This window comes from Thalassophryne amazonica, chromosome 7 (genome assembly GCF_902500255.1).
Source record: "Thalassophryne amazonica chromosome 7, fThaAma1.1, whole genome shotgun sequence".
Classification (NCBI taxonomy): Eukaryota; Metazoa; Chordata; class Actinopteri; order Batrachoidiformes; family Batrachoididae; genus Thalassophryne; species Thalassophryne amazonica.
In genome coordinates, this window is record NC_047109.1 from 3252565 (window position 1) to 3267558 (window position 14994).

The 14994-nt window shown below is 42.7% G+C and overlaps 1 protein-coding gene across 1 annotated transcript in view; it reads right to left on the bottom strand.

Annotated features, from left to right (window-relative positions):
- LOC117513188 (GON-4-like protein) overlaps positions 1–14994 on the bottom strand; it is a 130927-nt gene that overhangs the window by 30835 nt on the left and 85098 nt on the right. The window contains 1 exon segment of the mRNA XM_034173484.1: positions 12619–12816. Within this exon segment, the coding sequence (XP_034029375.1) occupies positions 12619–12816 (198 nt within the window).

Genomic DNA, 14994 nt, shown 5'->3' on the forward strand with positions numbered 1-14994 from the left:
GTAGAGAGGGTGTCTGTCTCCCTGATCTGAATTGGGAGCTGGTTCCACAGGAGAGGAGCCTGAAAGCTGAAGGCTCTGCCTCCCATTCTACTCTTACAAACCCTAGGAACTACAAGTAAGCCTGCAGTCTGAGAGCGAAGCGCTCTATTGGGGTGATATGGTACTACGAGGTCCCTAAGATAAGATGGGACCTGATTATTCAAAACCTTATAAGTAAGAAGAAGAATTTTAAATTCTATTCTAGAATTAACAGGAAGCCAATGAAGAGAGGCCAATATGGGTGAGATATGCTCTCTCCTTCTAGTCCCCGTCAGCACTCTAGCTGCAGCATTTTGAATTAACTGAAGGCTTTTTAGGGAACTTTTAGGACAACCTGATAATAATGAATTACAATAATCCAGCCTAGAGGAAATAAATGCATGAATTAGTTTTTCAGCATCACTCTGAGACAAGACCTTTCTGATTTTAGAGATATTGCGTAAATGCAAAAAAGCAGTCCTACATATTTGTTTAATATGCGCTTTGAATGACATATCCTGATCAAAAATGACTCCAAGATTTCTCACAGTATTACTAGAGGTCAGGGTAATGCCATCCACAGTAAGGATCTGGTTAGACACCATGTTTCTAAGATTTGTGGGGCCAAGTACAATAACTTCAGTTTTATCTGAGTTTAAAAGCAGGAAATTAGAGGTCATCCATGTCTTTATGTCTGTAAGACAATCCTGCAGTTTAGCTAATTGGTGTGTGTCGTCTGGCTTCATGGATAGATAAAGCTGGGTATCATCTGCGTAACAATGAAAATTTAAGCAATACCGTCTAATAATACTGCCTAAGGGAAGCATATATAAAGTGAATAAAATTGGTCCTAGCACAGAACCTTGTGGAACTCCATAATTAACTTTAGTCTGTGAAGAAGATTCCCCATTTACATGAACAAATTGTAATCTATTAGACAAATATGATTCAAACCACCGCAGCGCAGTGCCTTTAATACCTATGGCATGCTCTAATCTCTGTAATAAAATTTTATGGTCAACAGTATCAAAAGCAGCACTGAGGTCTAACAGAACAAGCACAGAGATGAGTCCACTGTCCGAGGCCATAAGAAGATCATTTGTAACCTTCACTAATGCTGTTTCTGTACTATGATGAATTCTAAAACCTGACTGAAACTCTTCAAATAGACCATTCCTCTGCAGATGATCAGTTAGCTGTTTTACAACTACCCTTTCAAGAATTTTTGAGAGAAAAGGAAGGTTGGAGATTGGCCTATAATTAGCTAAGATAGCTGGGTCAAGTGATGGCTTTTAAAGTAATGGTTTAATTACTGCCACCTTAAAAGCCTGTGGTACATAGCCAACTAACAAAGATAGATTGATCATATTTAAGATCGAAGCATTAAATAATGGTAGGGCTTCCTTGAGCAGCCTGGTAGGAATGGGGTCTAATAAACATGTTGATGGTTTGGATGAAGTAACTAATGAAAATAACTCAGACAGAACAATCGGAGAGAAAGAGTCTAACCAAATACCGGCATCACTGAAAGCAGCCAACGATAACGATACGTCTTTGGGATGGTTATGAGTAATTTTTTCTCTAATAGTTAAAATTTTGTTAGCAAAGAAAGTCATGAACTCATTACTAGTTAAAGTTAATGGAATACTCAGCTCAATAGAGCTCTGACTCTTTGTCAGCCTGGCTACAGTGCTGAAAAGAAACCTGGGGTTGTTCTTATTTTCTTCAATTAGTGATGAGTAGAAAGATGTCCTAGCTTTACGGAGGGCTTTTTTATAGAGCAACAGACTCTTTTTCCAGGCTAAGTGAAGATCTTCTAAATTAGTGAGACGCCATTTCCTCTCCAACTTACGGGTTATCTGCTTTAAGCTACGAGTTTGAGAGTTATACCATGGAGTCAGACACTTCTGATTTAAAGCTCTCTTTTTCAGAGGAGCTACAGCATCCAAAGCTGTCTTCAATGAGGATGTAAAACTATTGACGAGATACTCTATCTCCCTTACAGAGTTTAGGTAGCTACTCTGCACTGTGTTGTTATATGGCATTAGAGAACATAAAGAAGGAATCATATCCTTAAACCTAGTTACAGCGCTTTCTGAAAGACTTCTAGTGTAATGAAACTTATTCCCTACTGCTGGGTAGTCCATCAGAGTAAATGTAAATGTTATTAAAAAATGATCAGACAGAAGGGAGTTTTCAGGGAATACTGTTAAGTCTTCTATTTCCATACCATAAGTCAGAACAAGATCTAAGATATGATTAAAGTGGTGGGTGGACTCATTTACTTTTTGAGCAAAGCCAATAGAGTCTAATAATAGATTAAATGCAGTGTTGAGGCTGTCATTCTCAGCATCTGTGTGGATGTTAAAATCGCCCACTATAATTATCTTATCTGAGCTAAGCACTAAGTCAGACAAAAGGTCTGAAAATTCACAGAGAAACTCACAGTAACGACCAGGTGGACGATAGATAATAACAAATAAAACTGGTTTTTGGGACTTCCAATTTGGATGGACAAGACTAAGAGACAAGCTTTCAAATGAATTAAAGCTCTGTCTGGGTTTTTGATTAATTAATAAGCTGGAATGGAAGATTGCTGCTAATCCACCGCCCCGGCCCGTGCTACGAGCATTCTGACAGTTAGTGTGACTCGGGGGTGTTGACTCATTTAAACTAACATATTCATCCTGCTGTAACCAGGTTTCTGTTAGGCAGAATAAATCAATATGTTGATCAATTATTATATCATTTACCAACAGGGACTTAGAAGAGAGAGACCTAATGTTTAATAGACCACATTTAACTGTTTTAGTCTGTGGTGCAGTTGAAGGTGCTATATTATTTTTTCTTTTTGAATTTTTATGTTTAAATAGATTTTTGCTGGTTATTGGTGGTCTGGGAGCAGGCACCGTCTCTACGGGGATGGGGTAATGAGGGGATGGCAGGGGGAGAGAAGCTGCAGAGAGGTGTGTAAGACTACAACTCTGCTTCCTGGTCCCAACCCTGGATAGTCACGGTTTGGAGGATTTAAGAAAATTAGCCAGATTTCTAGAAATGAGAGCTGCTCCATCCAAAGTGGGATGGATGCCGTCTCTCCTAACAAGACCAGGTTTTCCCCAGAAGCTTTGCCAATTATCTATGAAGCCCACCTCATTTTTTGGACACCACTCAGACAGCCAGCAATTCAAGGAGAACATGCGGCTAAACATGTCACTCCCGGTCTGATTGGGGAGGGGCCCAGAGAAAACTACAGAGTCCGACATTGTTTTTGCAAAGTTACACACCGATTTAATGTTAATTTTAGTGACCTCCGATTGGCGTAACCGGGTGTCATTACTGCCGACGTGAATTACAATCTTACCAAATTTACGCTTAGCCTTAACCAGCAGTTTCAAATTTCCTTCAATGTCGCCTGCTCTGGCCCCCGGAAGACAATTGACTATGGTTGCTGGTGTCGCTAACTTCACATTTCTCAAAACAGAGTCGCCAATAACCAGAGTTTGATCCTCGGCGGGTGTGTCGTCGAGTGGGGAAAAACGGTTAGAAATGTGAACGGGTTGGCGGTGTACACGGGGCTTCTGTTTAGGGCTACGCTTCCTCCTCACAGTCACCCAGTCAGCCTGCTTTCCCGGCTGCTTGGGATCTGCCAGGGGGTAACTAACGGTGGCTAAGCTACCTTGGTCCGCACCGACTACAGGGGCCTGGCTAGCTGTAGAATTTTCCACGGTGCGGAGCCGAGTCTCCAATTCGCCCAGCCTGGCCTCCAAAGCTACGAATAAGCTACACTTATTACAAGTACCATTACTGCTAAAGGAGGCCGAGGAATAACTAAACATTTCACACCCAGAGCAGAAAAGTGCGGGAGAGACAGGAGAAGCCGCCATGCTAAATCGGCTAAGAGCTAGTAGCTACGCTAAGCTAGCGGATTCCTAAAAACACGCAAAGTGAATAATGTGTAAATAATTTAGAGGTGATTCAGCAGAAGGAGTGCTTTAGTTAAGGCACGTAAAGATTACACTGGGAAACAAATCGTAATCTAGATAACTAGATCAATCTAACTGCGCAGATTAAACAGCTAACAGATACAGAAAAACACCGCTGTGCTCCGGAACAGGAAGTGATACAATACCGCAGTGAGAGCCAACCACCAGTAGAGGCAAGCAAGCAAAATAACCTGTGACCCCCAACAGCTAATAATCTAAACCCAGATTTATAAATAAGAGCGACACCCCCGCCTTGCTTTGCATCACGAGGGACGTGACTAAATGTGTATGCCGGTGGGTGGGCCACATTTAAGGGGAGGACCGCTGTAGGTTTAAGCCAGGTGTCACATAACTTAATCATATCTAAGTGATGATCCATAATTAGATCATTAATCAACAGTGATTTTGAGGACAGTGATGTTATGTTAATGAGACCCAGACCAAGGACCTCAGTGGGATTGACTGTTCGACAGTTTGGATTTAGGGGTGGTTCCAGAGTAGCATATATAAGATGCCTGAAGGTGGAAGCCACGCTGCAGCATTCTGGACCAACTGCAGACGGGGGAGAAGTGACTGATTTACTCCCACATGGAGCAAATGTGATTAATCCAGACGAGATGACACAAAAGCATGAATAACCATCTCAAAATGTTGCCTGGAAAGAAAAGGTTTCAGTGCTGCCAAATGCCTCAAATGATTTAAAAAAAAAAAAAAAAAAAAAAATCAGATTTCACCACTGCTACAGTTTGACTGTCCAATTTAAGATCACCATCCAGCTTAAAACCAAGATTAGGAATATTAGGAATAACCAGTTTAAAATATGCATCCAGGGGTCCCAAATCGACAGTGGAGGGCTCACAAAGACTACTAGGTCCAAAAAACTGCCACCTCTGTTTTCTTTTCATTAAAACTGCTGAAATTCAAGACAAGCCAGGCTTTAATATCTTCTGAAAATGCTAGGAGCCATTTCAACAGGCAAATAAATCTGGCAATCATCTGCATAGCAGTGGAATAAAATCTCATGTCTTCTAAAAAATAGTCCCTAGAGGCAATATAGAGAACAACAAAGGCCCCAAGACAGAGCCCTGTGGAACACCACATGACAAAGGGACTAGAAAAGATTTGAAGCCACCAATATTCACAGCGAATGCCCTGTCTGTCAAATAGGACTGGAACCACTCAAGCACAGTACCACCTATGCCCACCAAGTAATGGTCAAGATAAAATACAGTGGTCAACAGTAAAGAAAGTAGCTGTTAAGTCGAGCAAAACCAAAATAACAGATTTCCCAACACACTGAAAAACTCCTTTGTCCCTCAAGCCATTAGACTGTACAACTCCTCACTCAGGGGGAAGAGGAGTAACAGGAAGACAGAGGACAAGAAGGAGAGGAACAGCAGTAGCCAGTAAACCAGTATTGAGCAGTATGTCTGGTATTTATATTGCAAACTTTTTCTTTTTTACTTTCACTTTTGATACTCTATGTGCTTCTTACCCTGTGTGCTGCTGTACAATGCTGCTGGAACCTCAATTTTCTTTAGGGACTCTTTCCAAGGGATGAATAAACCTCAATCTAATCTAATCTAACAAGGTCAGTCGCCCACAAAAGAGCGGTCTCATCATCACACGAAGGACGTACACTGAGGCAAACATCTACTCAGTCTTCCACAACCTCTGACTCCAGCCATGCTCCAGGTACCAGCCAGACTCCACCAATCGCAGATCTTCAGTGATTCTGGAGCTGATGAAGGTTTTCATGAAGGAGAACCTCCCCACCAAGCTCCAGACTCCTTTGATACTCCTGCACAAGCACCTCAGAGCTAACACCCTGTTCTGGTGGTGCTCACCCACAGGGATTAAAGAAAAACAAGCAAACAAACAAAAACCTTCTAACTGAAATATTTTTGTTTACGGCCAAATCATAATCTGTTCACCATCGACCTTTTTCTAGAAACCCTTTTGTGACTGTGTCCTAGAGTTTAAGGTAAAACCAGGTGGAGACAGTTGAGAAAAGAGCAAATTATTCTCCTAATGAACAGATTACATTTCACTCACTAACCTCTTTCCTAATGCAGCATCATATCAGACATGTAAAGAGTACAAGATCAAATAATGTCAAATTGTCCACGGATTATTTATCACTACAGCGATGCATCAACTCCTCAACTAAGACTGAACTCGAAGTGAGACTGCCTGATATCATAGCTTCAGGTTTGGCAAATATCCAATCAGTAGACAGTCATGTGGAAACTCAGCGCCCAAAACTACACTCGACATGATTGCACCACCTGTGTTAAAACCACGCCCCCTAAAACACAGTCACCTTGGTTCAATGATTATCTGCGTGATCTCAAGCATAAAGCAAGAGGTCTAGAACGGAAATAGCGTCGTTCAAAATTAGAAGTATTTCACCTTGCGTGGCGTGATGCTATCTTGGACTATAAACATGCATTACTGGTTACAAAGTGGACCTATTACTCTGATTTGATCAGCAAAAACAAGCATAACTCAAAGTTCTTGTTCGACACGGTGGCAACACTTATTCATGGACAACCACCTGTAGTTCGCTCTCCTTTTACAGCTCAAGATTTCCTGGATTACTTTGAGAAGAAAATAGTTGTTTCTCAGATCACCATAGCGCAGTACCAGCACAGGCTGGCACTGAGTGGCAATATCCATGGTTTCATCACTGCGCGTCAGTCATTTCAAAGCATCACAGAGTATCATCTCGTTTCTGCTTCAAACTGATATTAGAATGATTTAAGAGGTTTTACTTTGTCATCTGATGGTTAATAATCGCATTAATCCATTTGATCACTTTTGGTGAAGAGAGTCAGACTCAGACGAGCTGCTGAGCTCCAAAATAACACATGCGCAGTGGAGGCAGGGCAAACAAATTTTTAGAGGCGGACCGTTTGGTCTGTGACACCGGATTGGAATTTTTCAAAGATTTGATTGTCTTCTAAAAATGAATGTAAGTGTATAAAAACAACCTTTTCTTAAACCTTAGACAGAAACGGCAGATGAGACATGGGTCTAAAACTGGTGACTCCAGGTGAGGTTTTTTTAAGAAGGGGTTGAACTACAGCATGTGGTCCACAACGCATCGGTGCCGCCAGTTTGAAACAGCAAACACAGGAAACAAATAAAAGGTGTTCCTCACACAGCAGCGTGCTAGCCAGCTACGCTTAACATAGCAAGAGCGGGAGATCGCCCGATCGCTCGCCTGTTGCTATATCTGTGAGTTGGGCTGATCAGGTCCAAGCTCCTTATCCTCTTTTTCTCTTCCAGTGAATGTGTTTGAATTCCTCAGCAGCTCCTGGTAAACTTCTACCACTGTGGAGTCGGCAGCAAACTGACCTACGGAGTCTTAGTGTGGTATTCCAGCTGCACTGAGGCTAAGCAGCAGGTCCTCCAGCAGGTGGAGAAAACAGCAGGGAGAATCATCAGGACCAGTCTCCCAGAGTTCCGCATCGTCTACACCACCCGCTGTCTGAGGCAGGTACACGACAGCCTGTGTGAGCAGCATCATCCTGCACATCCCCTCTTCCACTTGCTGCGCTCTGGGAGGAGATACAGGTCCATCCGAGCCAGAACCACTAGTCTCATTGTCCAATCATACGAGGACAAGAAACACTAACACAATACAATTCGCTGTCAATAAAAAAATGTGTGTCCGAGGCACCGTTCTGTGCACCCCGCAGGCAAAATGGAGGCAGCCAATTAGTGAGAAGCATCAGGTCACATTCTGGACAAAAGTTCAAAGGCTTGCCGTTGACTTCTGTTTGACCGGCGTCCCTCTGTTAATAAATGATGTATTCAAAACATCGTAGTCATTAATCCCCACACTGTGAAAGCCACTTTTTTTAAAAATGCTGACAGGCTGTCATTTGACAGTAAAAGCAAATGCTTATTTTCATTTTTTAATGTAATATAATGACAAATTTTGCTATGTTTATGTAGATTTTCCTCTGTCAAAAATACTAAGCCCCTCTACTGATGAGCGTGGACTGTAACTGTGAAAAACACATACCTGTTGCCGTTGCAAAATTTTCACAGAGGACATGTTAAGAAACTGGATCTCCACAACACCATCAGAATCCGTGAAGACCTCCCTTAACACCCTGAGTGGGGAGAACAAGTACCCAGCGATGTCATCTGGCCCATCTAATGCCCCAACAAGGGCATCATCAATGATGTGTTTCCGAGTACGTCACACGCATTAGAAAACTACTGAAACATCTGACCAGCTTATGTAAAAGTGGAAAAATGTGACTTTCACCAGCCTTCTGTTTCCTCGCTGACGTGGATCTGGGCAAGGTTAGCCTGGCTGATGCCTGAGTCATATTCCCAGGGTTTACCCAGTTTCTACTGATGGTTCATATGAAATTACAGTTCTGTCGTTGCTCGTCTCACCCAGCTGACCTCCACCAAATTTACGTTTATTTGGTCTTTTGTTTAACAGGAAGCTTTTCAGGAGCTGCTTCCATTCTGACCATGCCACATCGCCGCCCTCCAGCTGACTGTGGAGGCAGACACCGCGGAGGTGGCCGTGGCAGCCAACCTCTCTCTGTGCTTGGACAGGACAACAAGACGCAACCTTGTGAATACTTTTCTAATTGTCCCCAGCCAAACACAATTATGATGTGGGGAATTGTGAGCTCCCAGCAGTGAAGATAGCCACTGGCTGGAGGATGACATTCAAACACTTTTGGATTGGACTGACCACATGAACTTGCAGTACATCAAGTCAGCATGCAGGGCAAAGTTGACACTGCTCTTCACTGGGTTTGACTTTACACTTCACAAGAAGAATGGCCTTTCTTGGCAGTCTGCTCGAAATGATTTGGTCTCTGAATCGCTTGTGATTCTGCCTCCTGGGGGCAGTAGAGTGTGAGATGGAAAGCAAGCGAAATCGGCTATTCAAGATACCCATGGGGTACCCACGTCACTAGCTATTCTGTCCCGTCACCCTCCACTCACAGTATCTGCAAGGGGGCCATAGGTCCAAACTCTCATACCATCCTGGTGGTGCCAGGACAGAAAGATTCATTGGGTAGCGATTCTAGTGGCCCACCTGGTCTCTGGATGCTCACGATGATGTTAATGCTCGCTCTATTTATCAATCAATCAATCAATCAATTTTTTTTATATAGCGCCAAATCACAACAAACAGTTGCCCCAAGGCGCTTTATATTGTAAGGCAAGGCCATACAATAATTATGTAAAACCCCAACGGTCAAAACGACCCCCTGTGAGCAAGCACTTGGCTACAGTGGGAAGGAAAAACTCCCTTTTAACAGGAAGAAACCTCCAGCAGAACCAGGCTCAGGGAGGGGCAGTCTTCTGCTGGGACTGGTTGGGGCTGAGGGAGAGAACCAGGAAAAAGACATGCTGTGGAGGGGAGCAGAGATCAATCACTAATGATTAAATGCAGAGTGGTGCATACAGAGCAAAAAGAGAAAGAAACAGTGCATCATGGGAACCCCCCAGCAGTCTACGTCTATAGCAGCATAACTAAGGGATGGTTCAGGGTCACCTGATCCAGCCCTAACTATAAGCTTTAGCAAAAAGGAAAGTTTTAAGCCTAATCTTAAAAGTAGAGAGGGTATCTGTCTCCCTGATCTGAAGTGGGAGCTGGTTCCAGAGGAGAGGAGCCTGAAAGCTGAAGGCTCTGCCTCCCATTCTACTCTTACAAACCCTAGGAACTACAAGTAAGCCTGCAGTCTGACAGCGAAGCGCTCTATTGGAGTGATATGGTACTACGAGGTCCCTAAGATAAGATGGGACCTGATTATTCAAAACCGTATAAGTAAGAAGAAGAATTTAAAATTCTATTCTAGAATTAACAGGAAGCCAATGAAGAGAGGCCAATATGGGTGAGATATGCTCTCTCCTTCTAGTCCCCGTCAGTACTCTAGCTGCAGCATTTTGAATTAACTGAAGGCTTTTTAGGGAACTTTTAGGACAACCTGATAATAATGAATTACAATAGTCCAGCCTAGAGGAAATAAATGCATGAATTAGTTTTTCAGCATCACTCTGAGACAAGACCTTTCTGATTTTAGAGATATTGCGTAAATGCAAAAAAGCAGTCCTACATATTTGTTTAATATGCGCTTTGAATGACATATCCTGATCAAAAATGACTCCAAGATTTCTCACAGTATTACTAGAGGCCAGGGCAATGCCATCCAGAGTAAGGATCTGGTTAGACACCATGTTTCTAAGATTTGTGGGGCCAAGTACAATAACTTCAGTTTTATCTGAGTTTAAAAGCAGGAAATTAGAGGTCATCCATGTCTTTATGTCTGTAAGACAATCCTGCAGTTTAGCTAATTGGTGTGTGTCCTCTGGCTTCATGGATAGATAAAGCTGGGTATCATCTGCGTAACAATGAAAATTTAAGCAATACCGTCTAATAATACTGCCTAAGGGAAGCATGTATAAAGTAAATAAAATTGGTCCTAGCACAGAACCTTGTGGAACTCCATAATTAACTTTAGTCTGTGAAGAAGATTCCCCATTTACATGAACAAATTGTAATCTATTAGACAAATATGATTCAAACCACCGCAGCGCAGTGCCTTTAATACCTATGGCATGCTCTAATCTCTGTAATAAAATTTTAGCTCCAAGAAGACTGTAGCCAGTCTGCTCCTCCCAGTTCCTTCTTGCCTGTGGCCTCACCTCTTGATGGCTTGCCTCCTTCTGAGGGTAATATGGTGATCCTCACCATTATCAACCATGATCCTAAGACACTCCATGGAAACAGCTGAGACAATAGTAACTCAGGTACTTCATATCCTACCCTTACATGCTGTTTCAGAGTGATGTCTCCAGGTCATGTCACGTTTCTGGCAATTTTACAGGTGCCACTGTTAGTCGACCCTCTTGCCTATGGTACCATCCCCAGACTAAGAGACAAATGAAGCACTATATCTAGGAACTGGAACTAGTTCTTCAATGCTTGGTTTTGTAGGCTTCACAGATCTCAGTGAGCATATGAAAATATTTATGCAACACAAACAGCAGTTCAGAACTCTTCACATTGAGTATAATTTCATAGTTTCAAACAGACAAAATATTGAATTAAAATAATTGAGTTTTTCATTTTTAACTTTCAGGAGCAGATTTAAAAATAAAAAATAGTCTAATCTCCTTGAGCACTAGTTGTTGCTTCAAAGACTCGCCAACCAACCACGACATCTTCAAATTCAACACAGACTTCAGTCACCGGTACCTTTCCAATCTAACCTAATCCATTTTTGGGTTTGTCCATACAGAACATCCAGGAAGTATTCACAGCACTTCACTTTTTCCACATTTTGTTGTTACAGACTTATCCTAAAACTGATGAAATTAATTTTGTTTCCTACAGGTTCTACTCACAACACCCCATATTGACAACAGCAAAAAAGGTTTTTGAAATTTTAGCAAATTTATTAAAAATAAACTAATGAATCCCATATACATAAGTATTCACAGCCTTTCCTCAATACTTTGTTGATGCACCTTTGGCAGCAATTTCAGCCTCAAGTCTTCTTGAATATGATGCCACAAGCTTGGTGCACCTATCTTTGGGCAGTTTGGTCCATTCCTCTTTGCAGCACCTCTCAAGCTCCATCAGGTTGGATGGGGAGCGTCAGTGCACAGACATTTTCAGATCTCTCCAAAGATGTTCAATCAGATTCAGGTCTGGACTCTGGCTGGGACACTCAAGGAGATTCACAGAGTTGTCCTGAAGCCACTCCTTTGATACCTCGGCTGTGTGTTTAGGGTCATTGTCCTGCTGAAAGATGAACCGTCGCCCCAGTCTGAGGTCAAGAACGCTCTGGAGCAGGTTTTCATCCAGGATGTCTCTGTACATTGCTGCATTCATCTTTCCCTCAATCCTGACTAGTCTCCCAGTTCCTGCTGCTGAAAAACATCCCCACAGTATGATGCTGCCACCACCATGCTTCACTGTAGGGATGGCACCTGGTTTCCTCCAAACATGACGCCAAAGAGTTCAATCTTTGTCTCATCAGACCAGAGAATTTTGTTTCTCCTGGTCTGAGAGTCCTTCAGGTGCCTTTTGTCAAACTCCAGGTGGGCTGCCATGTGTCTTTTACTAAGGAGTGGCTTCCGTCTGGACACTCTACCATACAGGCCTGATTGGTGGACTGCTGCAGAGATGGTTGTCCTTCTGGAAGGTTCTCCTCTCTCCACAGAGGAATGCTGGAGCTCTGACAGGGTGACCACTGGGTTCTTGGTCACCTCCCTGACTGAGGTCCTTCTCCCCCGATCACTCACTTTAGACATGCGGCCAGCTCTAGAAAGAGTCCTGGTGGATCCATTTACAGATGATGGAGGCCACTGAGCTCATTGGGACCTTCAAAGCAGCAGAAATGTGTGTCTTTCCAAATCATGTCCAATCAAATGAATTTACCCCAGGTGGACTCCAATTAAGCTGTAGAAACATCTCAAGGATGATCAGTGGAAACAGGAGGCACCTGAGCTCAATTTAGAGCTTCATGGCAAAGACTGTGAATATTTTTGTACATGTGATTGCTTAGTTTTTCTATTATTATTATTTTAATAAATGCTGAGGAGAGCTTTTGGTTTAGATTCTCACCAGTCCACATTCCAGGGCCTGATCAGGATGGAGGAAAGCAGCAAAGTCTCGGAGGAGAACCTTCTGATGTCCCAGCAGGGAGCGAAGCTTCCGGAAAAGAACCACCACATCACGTCCTTCTTCAACCTGCTGGAACTCACTAAGCAAAGACAAAAACTCATCCAGCTTCCCAGGGGAGTCCTGCAATGCCTCACGCACCTGCCAACACACAGTCAGAATACTTAAGGAAGGTCATTGGATCTGGTGACACAATGTGTCAGTCACTTAAAGGAGCTGAAAACCTCTAGACTCAATTAGTTCCATTTATTCATAGAGCACCAAATCACAACATAAGTCGCACAAGACACTTCGGAAGAGGAAGGTCTGACTTTACCAACCCAATCATTCAGGGAATTTCACTTAAACCAGATAAAGAGCAGCATCGGAAATAATGGGACATCTGAAAACCTGATTCTAATTCATCAGTTCACATAAAACAAAAAAAAAACATGAAATCAGAGAATTAAAAATCTATATTATGGTAAATGGGCTGCATTTATAACACACTTTTCCATCTGCATCAGAAGCTCAAAGTGCTTTACAGTAATGCCTCACATTCACACACACACTGATGTCAGGGTGCTGCCATGCAAGGTGCTCACAACACACTGGGAGCAACTCGGGGAATAAGGACCTTGCCCAAGGGCCCTTCGTGATTTTCCACTCAGGCTGGGATTTGAGCCGAGGAGCCTCTGGTCTCAATCCCAATGCTCAACCTCTAAACCTTCAACCTCCTTCAATTAAATTAATTTTTGATTAAATGAAATGAACTTAATTTGTAATTGAATTTAACCAGATTAGTCCCATTGGGATCGAGACCTCTTCTGCAAAGGAGACCTGGACAATTTAAAGTTTCCAGTCCATTGAACCTGTGGTGTCTTTGGATGAGCGAGGAAGCCGGAGCACCTGGAGGGAACCCACACAAACTCCACACAGAAAGGACACAGGTGGGAATCAAACCCATGACCTTCTTGCTGTGAGGCAACAGTGCTAACCACTAAGCCACTGTGCTGCCAAGAAAGAAAGAATAGAAAGACATGAAACATCAAAGAACAGAACAGTGATAATATATTCACAAAGAACTCTCCACCTGTAGGGGGAAACAGTGCAGGTGTGTTGGATAACAGCCACAATAAACTGCCAGATACATTAAGGTCCATAAGTATTTGGACAGTAACACCATTTCTTTTTGGCATCTGTGCACAAATATGATCAAAGTATAGTATGTTACTACGCTTTTTATCCTTTTTAATTCATTTTATTAGTAATTGGAGCGTGCCGCGGCCTCAACTTTATCTAAATTCTGGGTCTTTTAGTGAAGCTTAGGGCTAGTGGCCGGCGATCACCTTAGTATTTCCTGTTTTCTTGTTGTTTAATGCTGACAAATTATACTGTATTTCTGGACTTTCTGATGCCTGATTCTGTTTTTTCTCTCTGTTTGAGGTTCGGCTCCATCCAGAGATGGGTGTGGTATCTGTTTCTGTAACCCTCCTGTCCTGTGCACCGGAAACATTTCCTGTATATTGGTTTTGTGAATTATTTTGTAACTCGCGTCTGTATCATGGCCCAAGCAGAGGGTCGCCCCTTTGAGTCTGGTCTGCTTGAGGTTTCTTGCTCAAATCATCAGAGGGAGTTTTTTCTTACCACTGTTGCCTGTGAGTTTGCTCTGGGGGGTTGGTAAGGTTAGACCTTACTTGTATGAAGCTCCTTGAAGCAACTTTGATGTGATATGGTGCTATATAAATGAAATAAATTCAATTAAATAAATGTGTGCAGAATGTGGCTTTTCATTGTCTTGTTGAGAAGTTGCAAAATTTTTAAGGGGCATTTGTGAATGTACAAGGTCTGTTAGAAAAGTATCCAACCTTTTAATTTTTTTCAAAAACATGATGGATTTGAATCACCTGTGCTTGCATGAGCCAACCTTGAACCTTCGTGCGCAGCAAATGACGCAATCGACAGGCGTGAAAAAATTCACGCATGCGCACGAAGGTTCAAGGTTGGCTCATGCAAGCACACGTGATTCAAATCCATCATGTTTTTGAAAAAAATTAAAAGGTCGGATACTTTTCTAACAGACCTCATAATTCTGTATTGCAGAGCAAAGGCAAAGGTTCCCCAAAATAATCCCAAGCCTATCTGTTTTTAGAGCTCTAAAAGGTTTAGCCCCACAGTATCTATTTGAGCTCCTCCATGTCTACACCCCAGCCAGAGCTTTGAGATTGCCAATCAATTACACTGGTTACCCCAAAAATGAGGCTGAAAACTAAAGGTGACAGAGCCTTTGTGGCAGCACCCCCTAGGCTCTGGAACAACCTGCCCTGGCACATTTGCTCT